A 19,016-nucleotide genomic window follows, 5' to 3' on the forward strand; every position below is an offset into this window, starting at 1 on the left:
TTTTTCTCACAAACAACCATTCTAAGTACACAGTCAAAGTGAGTGATCCTTTAGGCACTTCAGATCACAACTTGGTGATTGTCTCTTCTCCAATGAATCCTTTAGCTCATGGCTATTTCCAACATCGTGTTGATTGGCATTACAAGAATGCAAAATGGGATGACCTGCGAGATTTCTTTTCCTTGGTCAGATTACTGTTTCAAAACTTCTGATGTCAACGTTTGCTCAGATCATGTCAGAGAAATTATTCTTGCAGGAATGGAATCCTTTATCCCACATTCCACTTTAAAATCTCATCCTTTATCTAAACCTTGGTTTTCCAATAAATTTGCTAAGGCTGTTCAAGAGAAGAATGTTGCATATCGTAATTGGCTTGTTTCTAATTCTTCAGTTTCATTTTCTGCCTACACCAAAACTCACAACAATTATAAAGCAGTTATTAATCAGTCTAAACTAGAGTTTGAACATGCTAAGAGTAGAAAACTTGCTTCTTGCCGTAATGGTAGCCGAGCATTCTGGTCTCTTGCCAAAGCTATTGGCCGCAACTTTTGTCCATCTCTGCTCCCACTTCTGTCCAAATCAGATGGTTCTGTTGTCACTTCAGCCAAGGATAAAGCTGACCTGCTAGCATCCCATTTTTCTTCCAACTCAGGTATTAATGATCTTGGTAAAGCACCTCTCACTAGCTCATATCCAGCCAGTTCCTAAAAAGGGTGACAAATCCCTCCCATCCAGTTATCGTCCCATTGCAATTACTTCTACTCTTTCTAAAGTAATGAAGAAATCAATTAACCGCCAAATTTTAAACTACCTAGAAATCTTCCATCTGATCAACGATTGCCAGTATGGATTCCATCAGTGTCAATCCACTGGTGATATTCTGGTTTATGTTACCCATTTATGAACTAATTCAATGGAAATGTTCGGCGAAACACAAGTAGTTGCTCTTGAAATCTCAAAAGCTTTCAATCGTGTTTAGCATAAAGGTTTTCTAAACAAGCTTCCATCTTATGGTTTGCCAACTGTTTTTAGTAATTGGTTATCCAGTTTTCTCTCTGATTGCTTACTGAGGGTGATGGCAGATGGCTCTCTGTCTTCTAACTTCTCCACTAATGCCGGTGTACCCCCAAGGTTCAGTTCTTTCCCCCACTCTTTTCCTCTTGTATATTAATGACCTTCTTCCATTGACTGGAAATCCTATCCATAGTTTTGCCGATGATAGCACATTGCATTCCACTTTCCATTTTGAGAAACCTTGCCCTGCTCAATCAGCTTCAATGTCTAGAAAATCTGCTATCAATTCCTTAAATGCCGATCTTCAGGTAATTCTCCATTGGGGCAAACACAACTTAGTTGATTTCAACTCTTCTAAAACTCAGTCTTGTCTTATATCTTGCAAAAAAGGATTCTTCTACTCCTATGCTTATCTTTGGTGACAATCCAATTTCTAGGCAAAATGATATATCTCTTTTGGGGATTACCCTAACTTCTAATCTCTCTTGGCACAAGCACATTACAAATATTGCTTCCTCTGCATCTAAAAAACTTGGTTTTCTCTTTCGCTCTCGGCGTCACTTTTCTTCCAAACGGCTGCTCACTCTGTATAAATTGCAAATCCGCCCTACCACGGAATATTGTTCCCACATCTGGGGTGATGCCCTCAAAACCTCGCTTAGGCTTCTTGATTCCATTCAGAAGAGGGCAGTTAGGTTAATTAATGATTCATCTCTAACAGAGGCTCTCCACTCGCTTTCTCATAGACGTACTGTTTCTGCTGCATGCCTCTTCTACAGATACTTCCAATGGCACTGTTCTTCTCAATTGGCTTTTGTAATTCCCGCCCTCTCTTTCAAAACAATCCGAACACGTGCAGCCATCAGCCAACATCCATTTACTGTCCAACTTCAAACTCACAGAACCAACTTTTCATCTTCCTCGTTTATTCATTCAACTGCTGTTTTCTGGAACAACCTTCCTTCATACGTATTTCCTGGAAATTACAGTCTACAGAAGTTCCAGTCGAATGTCAACAAATATCTTCTTTCGTCCTCTCAATCTATAGTACTAAGTACTATAGGTTCTAATACCTCTCGTGTTTGGGGTTTACATAAAAAAAAAAGTCACAAAGGAACTGAATGCAAAGAATAATTTTGATATCATATATTTGGACACATTCTATATGAATGTATAATATATGACATCCCGAGAACAGAGCTAATAGCTCAGATTGGCCCTCTTCCCAGGGGAGAAGAACATCTGTTCATCATAGAAGTGGAAAATTATAAAGCCTTTACATCTTTCACACAGAAAGTATTTGAAATGCGCAGAACAGTCCAAAGAATGTCAATTCAGCCCCCCCCCGCAATTAAACAATAATCAATAGTTAAAATTGCCCAAGTTTCTCACCACTCCCAGGCGATGACTTAAAAACTGTTAGGATAGCAGTATTCTGTGCCCTGACAGAAACCTGACATGACAAAACTCTCCAGGACTACCCTGCCATGTTTAGGAACCTGGGGCCCACACCAAATAAGTAACTATGTAGGGGAGAGAGGTGTACTGGCAGCCAGGGAAGCAGATTAGATGAAAAATATCAGTAAGCTGGTAGCAAGGGGATGCAATATACAATGAAAAAACATGAAAGATAGAATGAATAGGTTGGGCACTGAGTGAACTAGGAATTATGGTAAAAGGGAATAAATGGCAGTTTTGTTGGCTGCCAGAGAAACTTGTGATACTGGACACACCAGGCTAGCCTCCACGTGGTGAGGTATGGGCAATGTCGGGCACTCACTTGGTGCCCGGCAACCAATAAGCCAGACAAACAATGGGCACAACACATCACACTGCACAGACATGGCCCACACACTTTCAAGTCTCTGGCTTGACAGTGTACTGTCCTCGATACAGCGAACACACGCGGAGATGGGAGAAATCCCAGGTGCTGTCTGACAAGAACAAACTTGTACCTTATCATATATTTGGATTTTTGAAAGGCTTTTGATACTGGTGCACATGGAAAACTGCTGCACAAATTGGAGGCAAATTGCTGCTATGGATAAAGGGATGGTTGAGTGAGAAAAGACAGTGAGTGGTAATCAATGGACACTGCTCTTCATTGTTTTCGTGGAGTCCCCAGGGTTCAGTGTTGGGTCCATTGTTGTTTTCTGTATTTATTAATGATATTGATGATGGTATATCAAGCTTAATGTCCAAGTTTGCAGATAATACGAAGGTTGGCAGGGTTGTGAATGACACTAATGATAGTACGCTGCTTCAACAGGATCTAGAAAAGTTGAGCAGATGGGCTGAGAGTTGACAACTGAAGTTTAACATTGACAAATGTAAAGTACTACATATGGGAAGCAGTAACCACAGAATAACATATCAACTGTGTGGTACAACACTGACATATAGTGGACATAGACTGATAGTGACAGTACAGTATTACACTGACAGTAGCCGACCGGGCTAGCCGAGTGGGTAAAGTACCTGCCCGGCAACCCAAAGGTCGCGGGTTCGATTCCCGCCTCGGGCTTGGATCAAAGTACTGCGAAAACCTTGGGAGGTGCAATATGGCCACAGAAGCCGATGCGCCAACAACTACCAAATCAAAAAAAAAAAAAAAAAAACACTGACAGTGGTAGAGAGTGAAAAGGACCTGGGGTAATTTTGCAGGCAGATATGAAATTTTCTGAGAAATGCACATGGTCTGCAAGAATAGCTCATGGTGTCATGTCAATGATATACAGGAATTTTTCTAGCAGGGATAAAGAGGTGATTATCCCCTTGTATAAGGCAGTGGTCAGGGTACTGTATACAGTACCCTGACTCAACCTTGAGTACTGTATACAGGTCTGGAGGCCTAATTTTAAGAAGAATGTAGAGCTGTTGGAACAGGTACAGAGAAGGGCAACAAGATTAGTGAATGGAACAAAGGGTTGCTCTTACGAAGAAAGGCTTCAGTTTTGCAAATTACAATGTCTGGAGACTAGGCACCTGCACCTGCAAGGTGATCTGATTGAGGTGTATAAAGCCTTAAATGGTTTGAACATGCTGAATGCTGATGGGATTCTTCCTCTTGCTCAGAATAATCACCTGAGAGGGCATAAATTCAAATTGAGGAAGGACAGTTGTAGGAAGGATGTGTGGAAGTTTGCCTTTAGCCAGCGGGTGGTTGATTTCTGGAACAAACTTCCATCTGTTGTTGTATAAGTTGATAGCTTAAATAGATTCAAGGCAGAACTAGACAAACATTTGGAGCTAGCAGATGGGTGAAATAAGGGTTTTTTTTTTTCCGGCTGATGCTGTATAAGCTTGCTTTCTTGCATCATGTGCCTTTGCTAATGCTAAAAATAGCCTGAAATCTTCACTGTAGTTCAGTTACATTCTGTTTTGGCGAAAACATAACTTTAGCCTCCTGTGATTGTGAATCACAACTTTTCTGCAGTTTAGCTTAATGATGGGATTCAAGCGCGCATAAATGCTGCACTTATTGCTGCTTTCTAGCAAATTTTTCTACAAACTGCCTGCAGACATTTAATGAAATTCCATTAATAGTTCAGCTTTAATCAGGTTTGGAATAATGTTTAAAATTATTTACATTATTCTGTAATGTCACAAAATTTTATTTTCATTATTTAACATTATAATAATACGTTTACTGACTTGTGATGTTACATAATGTTATGTAATATTACATAACATTACATTTCATTTCACAGTAAAATATAAAATTTGCTACTTGTAATGAATTGTTCTAAGAAACCTATTGTTATAGAATCTTACTTAGATATACACTGTCTTACCAATATATATCCAGATACTTGCATGTGACCTTTATTTACAAGAAATTAATAAGTTGTGCTGATTTCTTTAGCCTTTATGACAGCTTCTAGTGCCCATGGAACACTCTCCACCAGTTTTTGTAAGTGCCCTCTGATACTTTCCACCATTCAGCCTTCAAAGTGGTAACTAGTTCAGCTTTGTTTTTAGAGTCTCTCCTTATGTGCAGTCAATGATCCAGTTCATTCCAGAGGTTCTTTGTATGATTGAGATTGGGGCTCTGAGCTGGCCAGTCCAACTCTTTGATGCTCATGCTCTCAAACCAGTCAATCACAGTGCAAGCAGTATGGCATGGAGCATTGTGTTGTTATTGATTCAGGTAGGGGCCTTCCCCAACATGTTGCCGCAACATAGGTAATTCATTATTGCCAGGACATCTAGGGACCTCAGCATTTGGTTTTGTCCAAAATAGCTGATAGCCCAGACAAAACACTAAAAAACCAACCCCAGACCATCAGTCTGCTTGCTCCACCCAGACTTCATTGTTGGAAAGATACAGTCTGGTAGGTAGCTTTCTCTGTGCATCCACTACACCCATGTGGCCATCAGATTGATAGATCATATACTGTGACTCACCACTCCAAAACACAGCTTTCCATTTGGGTTGATTAATGGCTTGTTGGTGGCTGTACGTCTGTGGTAACCTATTTCATGCAGCATTTTGTGCCCTGTACTGGTGCTGATGTGTCTCAATCTTCGTACTGAGGGCCTGTGTGTGCTGTGACAACTTCTACCTGCATTTTGAGCAGACAATTCTCTGTAGGGTTCTCTGTCACATTCCATTATCTTTGCAGCTTTTCCAGGTTGCTTAGTGACGGTTTCAGCACCAGTTCACTTCCGTTTGTAGGTCATCATCACTGTCATTACTGTAGACCTAGTCTTCTTGAGAAGGCTAGGTCCAACACATGGAAGCTTAATAACAATAACACCAGATTTAAATAATTTTAATCTTATAACAAAATAGCAGATATACCTGAAAATAATTTACAGCATTCTACATTGTTTACAGGAAAGATTAGTACATCAAGCATTAGTTTAACTAATACAAGCAGTATAGTTTTGAAAGCAAGTATAAAACACTGTATAAAATAAAGAACCAACATCTGATTTAAATGTGGGGATTGTCTATTTCACTATCCCTTGAATTGCCACTTTCTTACTGATCCACTGGAAATGACATATACCTCACAGTAACAGAATTTTATGCAAATATGGACATGAACCAGCCCTTCAATTGGTGCTGGTGCAGAAAAATCCAGAATATGCAGTGCAGTGGAATCATGAAATTTACATATCACAGTGTTAGCTGAGCTACATAAACTGCGTGAAAAGTGCAACAAAATTTATTAGAAGTATTACGTCTTGACCTTTATTTGCATGCACTTTTTTAAAATCATGTGAAAGCATGATTTCCAAAAACAATTTATGCAAGATGGTATTACTGTATAGAGAATGCAGCTGAAATGCTAGAGCAACATCAAGATTGCTCTAGCATTTCAGACCTCTTTTGTTACAGCAAAAGTGTATGAAACACCCATGACAATTCAGACTAGCTCAAAAGGAGATTGTGTGCATGTGCTGAAATTAAGTGTTATTCTACAGAATGTTCATTCTAATTTATTATGTAGGGTACAGCTTGTATTGTGGGAGAGGGAGACCATATTGAGTTTACGAATAACATTTAAAGCACATGTTGGATCTCTTTTGAAACTCTGTTGCCTACAGTCTCTCATATAAACAGTGTAGAATGTTGTAAATCATGCCATGTATATTTTCTATTTTATTCTGCAATTAAAATTATTTGAACCTGCTGTTATTGTTTTAGCTACATTGTTACCTTTCACTTATGAAAATAATGGCAGCAGCCATACAATGTAGAATTTTATTTGATAACTGACCTTTGATAATGGCTAAAATTGCAAATTTAAGCACCAAAATATCCATTCTCATTTTATTTATCCCTTGTTTATTTCCTGATATTGAATTTATTCTTCTTCTTCTTTAATGCTGCCGAATGGCGTTTGCGACTTCGTTTTGATATTGTTCTCTGTCTAGCGCTGCGTGTAGAATTTGTGCTGTTGTCATGTGAAGCCAGGTGTTGATGTTATCTAGCCATGCCATTTTCGGTCTGCCTGGGCTTTTCTTGCCTTCGATCTTTCCCTCCAGGATGAGTGGTAGTAGGTGATATTTTTGTTGGTTCCTAGCGATGTGACCTAGGTATTTGCATTTCCTGCTGATGATGGTTTTGAGCAGGTCCCGTTCCGTGTGCATGTCCTGCAGGACCTGTGCGTTGGTTATCTTGGCTGTCCACGGAATTTTCAGCATTCTTCGGTAGAGCCACATTTCGAAGGCCTGGAGCTTTTTTGTAGTGGCTGATGTTAGAGTCCAGGTTTCTACACCGTAGAGCAGTATTGGCCAGATGTAGCATTTCAATGTGCGTAATTTGAGCATGATGTTCAAGCTTCTGTCGGTGAGGAGGGTTCTCCATTTGGTGAATGCCTGCCTGGCTTGTTCAATTCTGCTTTTGATTTCGGCCTCATGGTTCAGCTGGTCATCAATGAGTACTCCGAGATACTTGAAGCGGTGTATTTGCTCTAATTTTTCGTTGTTTAGTTTAATCGTGATTTTGCTTGCAGTCCTGCTGACCTTCATCACCTTTGTTTTCTTTTTGTTGATTCGTAGCCCCCATGCTTGGCTTTCTATGTCCACTTCGTTCAAGATGGTCTGTAAATCTTGTTCTGAATCCGCTATTAGTGCTGTGTCATCGGCATATCTTAAGTTATTGATGTAGTGTCCGTTAACTTTTATGCCGATGTTCTTGTCAGCCAGTGTTTGGTCGAAGATCATTTCCGAATAGATGTTAAAAAGAATGGGAGATAATGGACAGCCTTGCCGGACACCTTTTTTTATTGGAATTGGGTCTGTCAAATCGTTGTCATAGCGAAGCCGGGCTGTTTGATTCCAGTAGAGAGTTGTAATAAAGTTGATATCATTGTTTTCAAGCCCAAGTTTTCTCAGTCGGTCAATTAGGCGGTCGTGGTCTACTGAATCGAAGGCTTTCTCGTAGTCAATAAAACATATATACACGTCTTTTTGATGTTCATAGCACCTTTGTAGCAATATTTGTAAACAGAAAATTGCTTCTCTGGTGCCTAGTCCCCTGCAGAATCCGAACTGTGTGTTTCCTAGTGCACTTTCGCACTTACATCTTATCCTTTGCTGAATCACCTTGAGGAAGACTTTTAGCACCTGGCTCATTAGACTGATCAGCCTGAAGTCTTCGCATTTCCGGCTGGTAGCCTTTTTTGGTAGGGCCACAAAGATGGACTGGAGCCATTCGGATGGAATGTCGTTGTTGTTGTAGATTTGATTGAACCATTTCGTTAGTTGTTGGATGTTGCTGTAGTCTAGTTGTTTCAGCAGTTCCACATGAATCTGATCAGGTCCACAGGCCTTGCCTGGCTTTGTTATTCGGATGGCATGTTCCACTTCAGATGTTAATATGTGGAGATTGTCTTCCTGTGTTTGTTGTTGCGTTTCTGCCAGTTTTCTGTTGGTGCCGAACAGATTGTATATATAGCTCTTCCAGGTGTCGAGTTTGGCTTGTTTGCTTAGTATAGGTTGATTGTTGTCCGTATATAAACTTGGGATAGGAGCCAGTTTGTAGATGTTTCCAGCTTCTTTAAGCTTCTTGTGCAGGTTATAGTTGTCATTTTTCTTGATTAGGTCTTCGATTTCTGCACACTGATCTTCCATCCATTTTTCCTTCGCCTTCCGGATTTCCCGTTTGATCTTTTGTTGTATTTCTTTGTATTTTTCCCGGTTGTTGTTTCTTTTGAATATTCTCCGTTCATCCATTAGGTCTAGTATGTGTTGGGTCATCCACCGTTGTTTCTTTTTCGACGCCTGATGTCCTAGCAGGGTTTCTGCTGTTTCATTGATGCACTGTTTGAGTGAACGCCCAAATGCTTGCACGTCTGTTGTTACTGCTTCGATCGATCGGATTGTAGTGTTGAGATGAAGCTGTACTTGTCGTCTGTTGGCGGTGTTCTTCAGTTTCTCCTGGTCGATTCTTTTTGTTGTGCTTGTGCGCTTGACTGCTCGTAATTTGAGATGTAGTGTTGCTATTACTGGGTTATGGTCTGATGATATGTCAGCTCCGGGGTAAGTTTTTGCCTTGAGGACACTTGACTTATATCTGATGTTGATTAAGATGTAGTCAATTTGGTTCCTGACGATATTGTTGTCAGAGTCTTGTGGTGAGGTCCAGGTGTATAGTCGTCGAGGTGGTAGTTTGAACCAAGTGGAGTAGCTCTTATTCAGTGATGAAGCTGCCTCGTGATGTCATAATTTTACGCAATTTATGCCTAATTTCTAGTCACCACTGACCAAGCAGGTGGCACTGCTGTAGTTTTATCTCCTGGAAACATCCAAATGGCTGACTCGGTAAAATTACTGTGACCTTGAAAATACCAATAATGTATAACTCAGCAAAACGTGAGTATTTTTAAATACAATTTGGTATCCTGAAAACTTCTACATCAAAGCTATCATGTAGCACAACTATTCTACTAAGAATTCCCAGTGATTGATTATAGTTCCTTAAAAATTTAATGACCTTGAAATTTCCTATGTCCGAACATAACAATGATAACCATTTTAAAAAGTTCAGTCCGAAAAATAAAACCACGTTTAGGTCTCAAATCTTAACCTATCACTCACCCACACTTATTTTATCTAAAATATAACTTCTTTTTGAGCAACACTCCCGAAAACCTTCTTTATTTATTAATTTTTAAGAGCGCACTAATTTAGCTAGCATACAGCTGGTGCCACCAGCGCCACCATTGAATTTATTATTGTGTACTTTTTCTCTCTTAAACTTCTATTTCAGGAAATTGCAGCTTTATTTTATTTTTTAAAGTATTTTTATATTATTAAAGTATTTTTATTTTATTTTTTTAAAGTAATTCTTTTGAACATTATTTCTTTTGTCATTATTTGCAAGAAGAAAGAGAGACACAACACATAACTGCCTTTGTACACCTAGCCATTGTTTTTTTTTTTTCCTTCAAATAAATGGTTAACATTTGTTTTAGAAGCACTGATGATTTTTTTAGACTAAACTGAGGAAAGAACAATTTTCCATTTGAGAAGAAAAAAATTTTTTTTTTGTCTGATGATGATTAGATTTAAATATTAAATTTGTAAAGAGCATAAATGAGGATATTAGGTGCTACATTAATGCTATTGTACAATGACAATTAGACATTATACATGCATGGGTTATATATGTACTTAACTTATTTATATATTATTACTTTTTATAATTAATTTTGGTACTACTTGGGAGCATCAGGTTTGTAGTGACCCCAACCAGCCCACTAGTTATATATAAATCTAGCTCTGGTATGGATAGTCTAATATACCATAGATCGGTGGTGGGATTCAAATAATTTAACAACCGGTTCGCTGCCCTAATGACCGTTCTAAGGGCCTGATTCCAATATACGGTGCCCCCTTGTAATTGGCTGTGAGAACGGGGGAAAGCAGTGATTGACAGGTTGTGACCCCCACCTACTGACTGCATCCACTCTTCGTTTCATGTGCACGTGACACGTCACTGGAGTGCTAAATGTGAAATTAGTTGATATTCTTTCTTTTGAATGCTGGTTTCTACTGTGTACGGTGCTCAGCTGCTACTTGTTGCTTTGCTGCTAATTGCCTCGTGGTCTTGAGTTCGTGTCGTTATCCTGTTCCACTGATGAGGTGATTTTAGTTTAATTTGTATTTCTGTGTTATTTTCACGTATCATTAACTTAGTATTGTGTCCATTGCGTTCTTTTCAAAAAAAAATTTCTATGTTGCCGTTTTGTACTTATACAAAGAGCAGTTTTATTGTGTGTTGCACGTGTTAATTGACTTTCGTTTCTGTTTAGCAAAAAAAGGTTATGTTTTTACGCGACTTCAGGAAGGACTCAAGCAAAAACCAGTCGTTGCTCCTAAAAACTAAAATAACAAACAAACAACATAACAAACTTATTTCACTTTATGATAGGATGGGCTTACAGTTGTGTCCAGTTGGAGACAAATGTAAGCCCACTTCGATCATATTTCCTGAATGAACTGACACTGGCCATACATTTTTCCAGCACACATTTCATGTTGACAGCTTTACTTCTTTGAGCGATAAAGCTATGATTCCGATGCAGTCCACAATTGAAAAATGTTTCCATGCCTCCATCACTTCAATTTTCCATCAATTCAATTCAGAATCAATTTTTCCAATATCCATTGAAACGATTTTCTGATGTAATGAGTTTCAAAGGTGGATATAATACCTTGATGTAATTAAAGAAATTGTACTAGGTGGTAGGAACATTAGTTCTACTAGTTTAGATGGCTTAAATCTTTTGGAAGCTGGCATGTTATCCAATAGTAATAAAACTTTGAAATCTAGATTTTTCTACCAGTTCAACAAGCATAACTTCAATAGCACAGGTAGTGCACTATGGCTATAGATGCTGATGCACCTAAAAAATTCCCAAATAAACAATAGCAAAGACCTACTAACACAGGGATTTCCCAATAATTTTTTTATTTTTGCATAACGATTAGCGAGCCAAAATCAGGGATTTTCAAAAGAATGGAAATGTTGAAAAATTACATCCAACATAATAGCAGAGTTTTCCCTGCACAAAATCTCACAAATACCATATTATGCGAGGTTGCCACAATTCATTAACTTTGTTAGAGCGAAACCGTGTTATAGAAGTACCGTGTTATACGGGGGGGGGGGGGTTGCCTGTACCAGAAATTTCAACTTCCGAGAAACAAATTACCAAAAAAACAATGTGTTATTGGGTTCACATTATGATATTTTCACTATATATGTCTCTGGAACAGATTAATATCATAAAGCAGGGATTTACTGTACTCATTTTGTGTACATGTTGTATGTATGCATTTAGCTAACAGGAGGTAAAATTAGGTAAGGAATTAGGATAGAAATAGACACTCCTGATCTCGTATAAACTAATATAACAGAGTGAGGAAAAAATTAGTTGTAGGAAAGTGAATAGTATATGAATGAAGAACGTAAAGCTAGTGCTCGGGTTATCAGAGAGTGGAATTTCCCATCTGTGCTAGTATGGATCAGTAAATTTTTGAAAGTATACAAATATATTTTGTTGCTGGATTAATAAACCTCAGATTCTTATAATATTCTTATATTTAAAAATTATCTTGTTAATTATCTTACAAATATAGGTAAATCGTTGCATGTGTACCAATTTATCTTTATTGTTACTTATTAATAATATTATTTTATATTAATCTTAGCCTTTAATATTATCTTATTCTCTCTCTCTCTCTCTCTCTTCCAACTATATATATATATATATATAGTTGGAAACTGAATCTTTCATGATAAAAATAAAATGGTACAGCAAACATCAGAGGCAGCAAAAAGCATATTCCTCTACATGATGCTTGAAATATAACCATACAAATAAATTAGAATGAAAATTCAAAATAAAATAATGCCAGCAGTATGGCAAGACAAGAGCGGAAATAGTCGAAATTAAACTTAAGAATCAAACCAAACAGGGAGGGAAGAGAGAGGTTACAAGAGTAAAAATATTGCAGCAGAAAATCTCTAAGATAATTTAGAACATCTAATTATAAGAATAATAAATAATTCATTAAATTTTGAAAGCCAATTAAAATAGAAATTTAACGGTGCCCCCTGTGATGGGCACCAGGTCCAAATTTATGTGAAATATCGCCAACAGAGATCAGACCACTACAGTAAAATAAAATAAACCAAAAATAGACTGACCATTATGCCCCATCTCAACAGAGGACCACAAAGCCAATAATGGTCAGGGAATCACTGCATTTCAGTCACTAGACAAATCGCCCTAAAGGCGAGTCGACCGAAAGATCATTTCGTCACCCGATCCCCAGATCGAACCACCAATGCAGAGGACTTGAATAGCGGTGGTCCTGATGCAGCGAAAATTAAAAATAGAACAGATATGAGCACTCCAGTTTTAATTGGCTTTCAAAATTTAATGAATTATTATTAATTATTCTTATAATTAGATGTTCTAAATTATCTTAGAGATTTTCTGCTGCAATATTTTTACTCTTGTTACCTCTCTCTTCCCTCCCTGTTTGGTTTGATTCTTAAGTTTAATTTCGACTATTTTCGCTCTTGTCTTGCCATATTGCTGGCATTATTTTATTTTTTAATTTTAACTTTAATTCTAATTTATTTGTATGGTTATATATATATATATATACACACCGATGAGCCAAAACAGCTCATACCCGGCAAGTCATGGACTCTACAAGATTTCTAAATGTGACTTGTATCTGTTACCAATACGTAACCAGCAGATCCTTTAACTCCTGTAGGGTCTGTGGTTGAGACACCACAGATTGGAGTTGTTGTTCCAATGCAAACCACAGATGCTCGATACAATTGATGTCTGGGGAATTTGGAGGTGTGGCATGGCGTATTATCCTGCTGAAAGATGGCAACACCAGAGGGGAAGACCATTGCCATGAAAGGGTGTACCTGGTCAGCAATGATGCTTAGGTAGATGGTAGACGTCAGAGTGCCTGGCACATGGATGACTGGACCCAGGGTATCCCAGCAGAACATCGCCCAAAGCATTACACTGCCGCCACCAGCTTTTTTTCATCCCACAGTGCATCCAGGCGGGCAGGAGCAGCAGTGCATAGCACACACTTCTTGATTAGACTGTGGGCCGAGCCCGTGACCACCATATACGGAGGATGCGGAAAGGTTAGAGAATGACCACCACATATCCCCGGAGCAATATGGCCTTAGTTGCTAATGCTTTTAAAAACCAAAAAAATAACAATAAGCACTAGGCGCCATCACTTCCGCAGGTAAACAACGTACTCGGCTGTCCATGTGGTGCAACAGGAAACGTGATTCATTGGACCAGACCACCTTCTTCCAATCACTCAAGTCCAGTTTCGATGCTCGCTTGCCCATTGTAGGTGCTGTCACTGGTGAACCATGGTTAGTATGGACACTTGGAGTGGCTTGCAGCTACGCAACCCCATATTCAGCAGGGTTCGTTGTACTGTTTTGTGACACATTACTCCCGTCGCCAGCGTTCCAATTACCGGCGAGTTGCACCACAGTCACCCTTCTGTTGCCACATACCATCTGGGAGAGCCATCTCTCACTTCGAGCATCGATGAGCCATTGTCGTCCAACACCTCGCCGGCAGTTCATCGGTTTTCCCTCCTCGGACCACTTTCAGTAGGTACTAACCACAGCTGACCGGAGAACCCCACCAGCCGTACCATTTCTGATATGCTCTGACCCAGTCATCTGACCATTACAATTTAGCCTTTGTCAAACTCGCTTAAGTCCGCTGCCTTTCCCATATGAAGACCAAGAGTAACACTGATTAACGAAGCTCAGTATCAGGTGTTTTTTATACTGTGTCCCAACCCGTGCACACACCGTAGTTCACCTGAAGTTGCTTCAATTTGCATAACGACTCACATCACAATGTTTTGGCTCATCGGTGTATATATATATGAGAGAGAGAGAGAGAGAGAGAGATAAGCAGGAAGGAAAGCCATATTTATTATGACAAAACTATATGGATGGATATGAGGTTGAGATAAAAATGGGATATGGAATTTACAAAAACAGCTTGAATAGAATATAAAATAACATATGTGCATATAAAGTATATAGGCAACCAAGCCTATAATAATGGAAAAGTAAGAAGGATGAAAAAAAAGTAGATAAAGAGAACAGAATAGGAAATTATTTTTAATGCAAAATTAGTATTAGTAGTGGCAGATGATGCAAGAAAGCAAGCTTACACAGAATTAGCCAAAAAAAAATCCCATTTGACCTATACTCTCACCAATAGTTTGTCCTCTCCAATAATTCATCTAGTTCTTCCTTGTATTTATTTAAGCTATACACTTCTACAACAACAACAACAACAACAGTGAAAGTTTGCTCTAGAAACAACTGCCTGCTGGCTAAAGCCTAACTTCTGCACATATCTGATCTGCAACCATTCTTCATTAGTTTGAATTTATGTCCCCTCCAGTTTCGATGCTTGCTTGCCCATTGTAGGTTCTGTTGCTGGTGAACCGTGGTTAGCATGGACACTTGGAGTGGCCTGCAGCTACGCAGCCCCATATTCAGCAGGGTTCGTTGTACTGTTTTGTGACACATTACTCCTGCATAGTCTCAGCAAGAGGAGCAATCCTATCACCATTGAACTTGCTGAATCCATTCAAAGCCATAAACACCCAGTCAGATCACCTTGCAGGTGCCTAGTCTTCAGATGTTGAAGATTAGGCACCTGAACAATTTGCAGCCTGATGTGGCCTACCAATATAATACACATACTGCAACTTTTTCATTATAATTTTTTGTTAAATTTGCAATCTTCAGAAGGTTGAAAATTTAACACAACATTGGAAATTTTCTTCAAATACCATCTGAAGTTTTTGTATTTAAAATTCTTATTAAAACACAAATATATTACATTACAAATAAATATAATATTTCATAAATATGAAATATTATATTTATTTGTTTTAACCCCATTAGAATTTTAATATTTTATAAATTATATATAATTGTTTTGCAGATTATAATTGACCATGCAGCACAGTTATGTAAAGAGGGTCATTGTCATTTAGAAGTAATAGGAACACAAACATTATTCTTATGTTTGTCTGCATTAGCACTTATGTTAACTCAGAAAGATGAAGTAAGTAATTTGAATGTTTCTGAAGAAACATTCTAATGTAAAAGCCTACCTTTATTAGTAATTTTTTTTGTCAACACTTTTAAAAATATAAATATTTATTATGTAAAAATATATCAGAGATGTAGTATGCTGTAGAAGAATATAAGAATAGGATGACTTGAAAGTACATGACTTTAGTTATGAATGCCAACAATTATAAATATAAACATAATTTTATTATTTCTGACAACAGCATATATAAAATTCTTAAAAGAAATCGCCCTTTTTTTTAGCATGAATCTATTGAAATCTCTCTCTCTCTCTCTCTCTCTCTCTCTCTCTCTCTCTCTCTCTCTCTCTCTTAAAAGAGAACTCCATCCAGAGACTCCACCTGACTTTCATAATACTAATATTATGAAGGTCAGATCTCTGGACAGATAATTTCAATCAGCCATCTTTTTTTTTTTTTTTTTATTTGGTCCATATTTTTACCTAAATATAGATTAACTTCAGACCAGTGATTAAGGATTCTAAATTGTGAATTTTTTTCATCCTTTGACATAAAATAATTATATACAAATGCTAGTTTTCATGAAACAGTTATATCCTAATCTTATAGGAATTTATGTGCATAAACTCCAATCAAATATTCTTTTCAGACTATAATTTCTTTAAACATAGAAGACATTGTAAAATTAATAGACATTCTTTTGTCCTCAATTTTTTTAAAACATGAAAGTAATATTATCACATGGAGTTCTAATGGTGAAAATATTTTAGCCCATTGACTGAAATCTTCCATGTAGGCATTGAATATGAATCATCTATTCCAAGGAGTCAGATGTTTTTTTTAGTTCAAAGTTAATGATTTTTTCCCCCTAGGGAACCTTCTACAGCTTACTAGCATATTAGCACCTACACTGTGCTGCTACTTTATTAGGTACACCTACCTAGTAGTGTATTGAGTCTCCTTTAGCCATCAAAACAGCCTGAATTCGTCTAGGCATGGATTGAACAAGATGTTGAAAACATTGTGCAGAAATGGAGTACCATGCAGACATGAGTGTGTCATGCAGTTCCTTGCGATTCAACAGAGGTGTAGGCCTGAAGCGAACAGCCCTTTCCAGCTCATCACAAAGATGTTCAATAGGATTGAGATCCATGGACTTAGCAGGTCACTGCAGCTAAGAAAAGTCATTGTCATGTTCCTGGAACCATTTCATAGTGATTCGGGCTTTGTGCACCAGCACATTATCCTGCTGGAAGTAACCATCTGACTGAGGATAAACTGTCAACATGAATGGATGCACTTGGACAGCAATGATGTTTAGGTACGATGTGGCATTCAGACATTAATCTGTGGGTATCAATGGACCCATCATGTTCCAAGAAAACATTCCCCACACCATAACACTGCCCTCACCACCTTGCACAGTAGTCGGCAGACATGACGGGTCCATGGATTCATGTTGTTTTCGCCAAATTCTGAGCCTTCCATCAACATGATGCACCAGGAACGCTGGTGTTGCTGTGCCCACAGGAGGCGAGCTCTCTTGTTCTTCATTGATAACAAAGGTATGCGATGTGGCTGTCGGCTGTTGTAGCCCATTCATGACAAAGTGACTAGTTGTCCGTTGGGATATTTTGTTCTGTGCACCAAGGTTGTATTCTGATGTGATGTACGACATCGTGATCCGTCTGTTTGTTTGCACAATTCTAGCCATTTTCCTCTGACCTCTCTCATCAACAAGCGATTTTCTTCCATGGGAGTGCTGTTGAGAGGATGCTTTCTTTTCGTTGCACCATTCTTGATACACCCTTGAAACTGTGGGGCATGAAAAGTTCAGGAGAACTGCCATTTCAGAGATGCTTTGTCCAGCACGTCTTGCACCTTCTACCATGCCACTTTCGAAGTCCGTTAGATCACTCCTTTTCCCTATTCTTGCTACACTTAACTGATACTAGAAAGGTTGTTCTTCTGCATTTATATCCACAACTGTGGTCATGTGACTTGCAGCGTTGTGGGACAAACCATTTGTGTGCACAGCAGGGGTGTACCTAATAAAGTGGCAGCACAGTGTATGTCATTAACCATAACCGACCATCTGAACAAGGAATTTGGACAAACTGTCAGCAAAAATGAAGACTAGTCTTACTGCCATCATACATATGTTGCAGATGACAATTATGAATATGCAATTTTGAATTGGAATTTTAACTGAAAATATGGGAGCATATGTTGAAGTGCTGAAATGTTACAGGCACAATAAAACTTTCAGAAGTTTTAAACTTCAGAACTTGTGAACACTGAATCAAGTTGCATTTGAACTCTACTCTACTCAGTGTGTCCATGTCCTGCTTTTCCTATATTTTTTATAATTTTCAAATTTTATTCCTAATTGGTATAATACCATACTGATTTTAATTAACATAATAGTATCTACCTGCTTTGGTGACAACTGAATGTCCATTTGTGTGCATTATGCTCTGTATTTCCTGTCTTTGAATATTGCATACTATTTTTATGAAGTTTAGTCTTGTTTTAATCATAAATATACTATAAGCACTATGTATTGTGCACTGCTTGATCTTCAGCACTGATCTGCCATTGTAAAATCAGTAAGTGTTGAAGCTATAAATACTAATGATATGAAATGTATAGTTATCACTCAGAAACTATACAACTTTAACAAATAAAATGGGCAACATCAATCTCAGTATTTGTAGTAAAAAATGTTGCTTACTGAAGTTAAAAGAATAGCAAATGTATTTCCATTATCAACGATTCTAAAAGTTCCACTTTTAGTTTACTTTGTATATTAACTTTTAGAATCAAAGATAATGTAAATCAACGTCTACTCTAGTTGTTCCAAAATACAGGAATTTTTTTGGAAATTAATAGATGTTAGAATCCTAACATCTATAATTTCTGGAAAAAGAAAAGATAAAGAACATTTGCAAATGAAAACATGATCCATATTGCTAAAAAGTGTTGTTATTATTATTACTTTATAACAAATTGCTACATTTCTTGTGGCATATTTTGTTGCACATTTTACTAGAATAATTATGTGCAACAATGCACAGTATACGATGTCTTGCACAACAGGTTATTCACAGCTGTCTACATTGTCTGTTGGCTGAAGGACCACCTGTACAGATAGCTCTTCTTGTCTTTGTGCATTCTGAATTCAGCTGTTAATTTGAAAAACTTCTATTCGATTTCCTTTTTAAAAAAAGAAATAAAAATTTCTGCAATAAATACAGTGGTGTGACTATTGGAGATATACACTTCACTGTATTGTTTTTCAGATATACACTTCATTCTCTTCATTTTGGTTCAACTTATGAAACAGAGATTATAAGTACAGAGGATTATGATAACTGCATTGTCAGAATTTT

The 19,016-nt window shown here is 37.9% G+C and overlaps 1 protein-coding gene across 1 annotated transcript in view; it reads left to right on the forward strand.

Annotated features, from left to right (window-relative positions):
* Tango6 (transport and golgi organization 6) overlaps positions 1–19,016 on the forward strand; it is a 97,606-nt gene that overhangs the window by 40,562 nt on the left and 38,028 nt on the right. Inside the window, exon 7 of the mRNA XM_090373866.1 lies at positions 15,513–15,635. Coding sequence (XP_090229992.1) covers positions 15,513–15,635 — 123 coding nt within the window. The remainder of the gene's footprint in view (positions 1–15,512; positions 15,636–19,016) is intronic.

Source organism: Mastigoproctus giganteus, chromosome 5 (genome assembly GCF_048544385.1).
Source record: "Mastigoproctus giganteus isolate SK-2022 chromosome 5, ASM4854438v1, whole genome shotgun sequence".
Lineage (NCBI taxonomy): Eukaryota > Metazoa > Arthropoda > Arachnida > Uropygi > Thelyphonidae > Mastigoproctus > Mastigoproctus giganteus.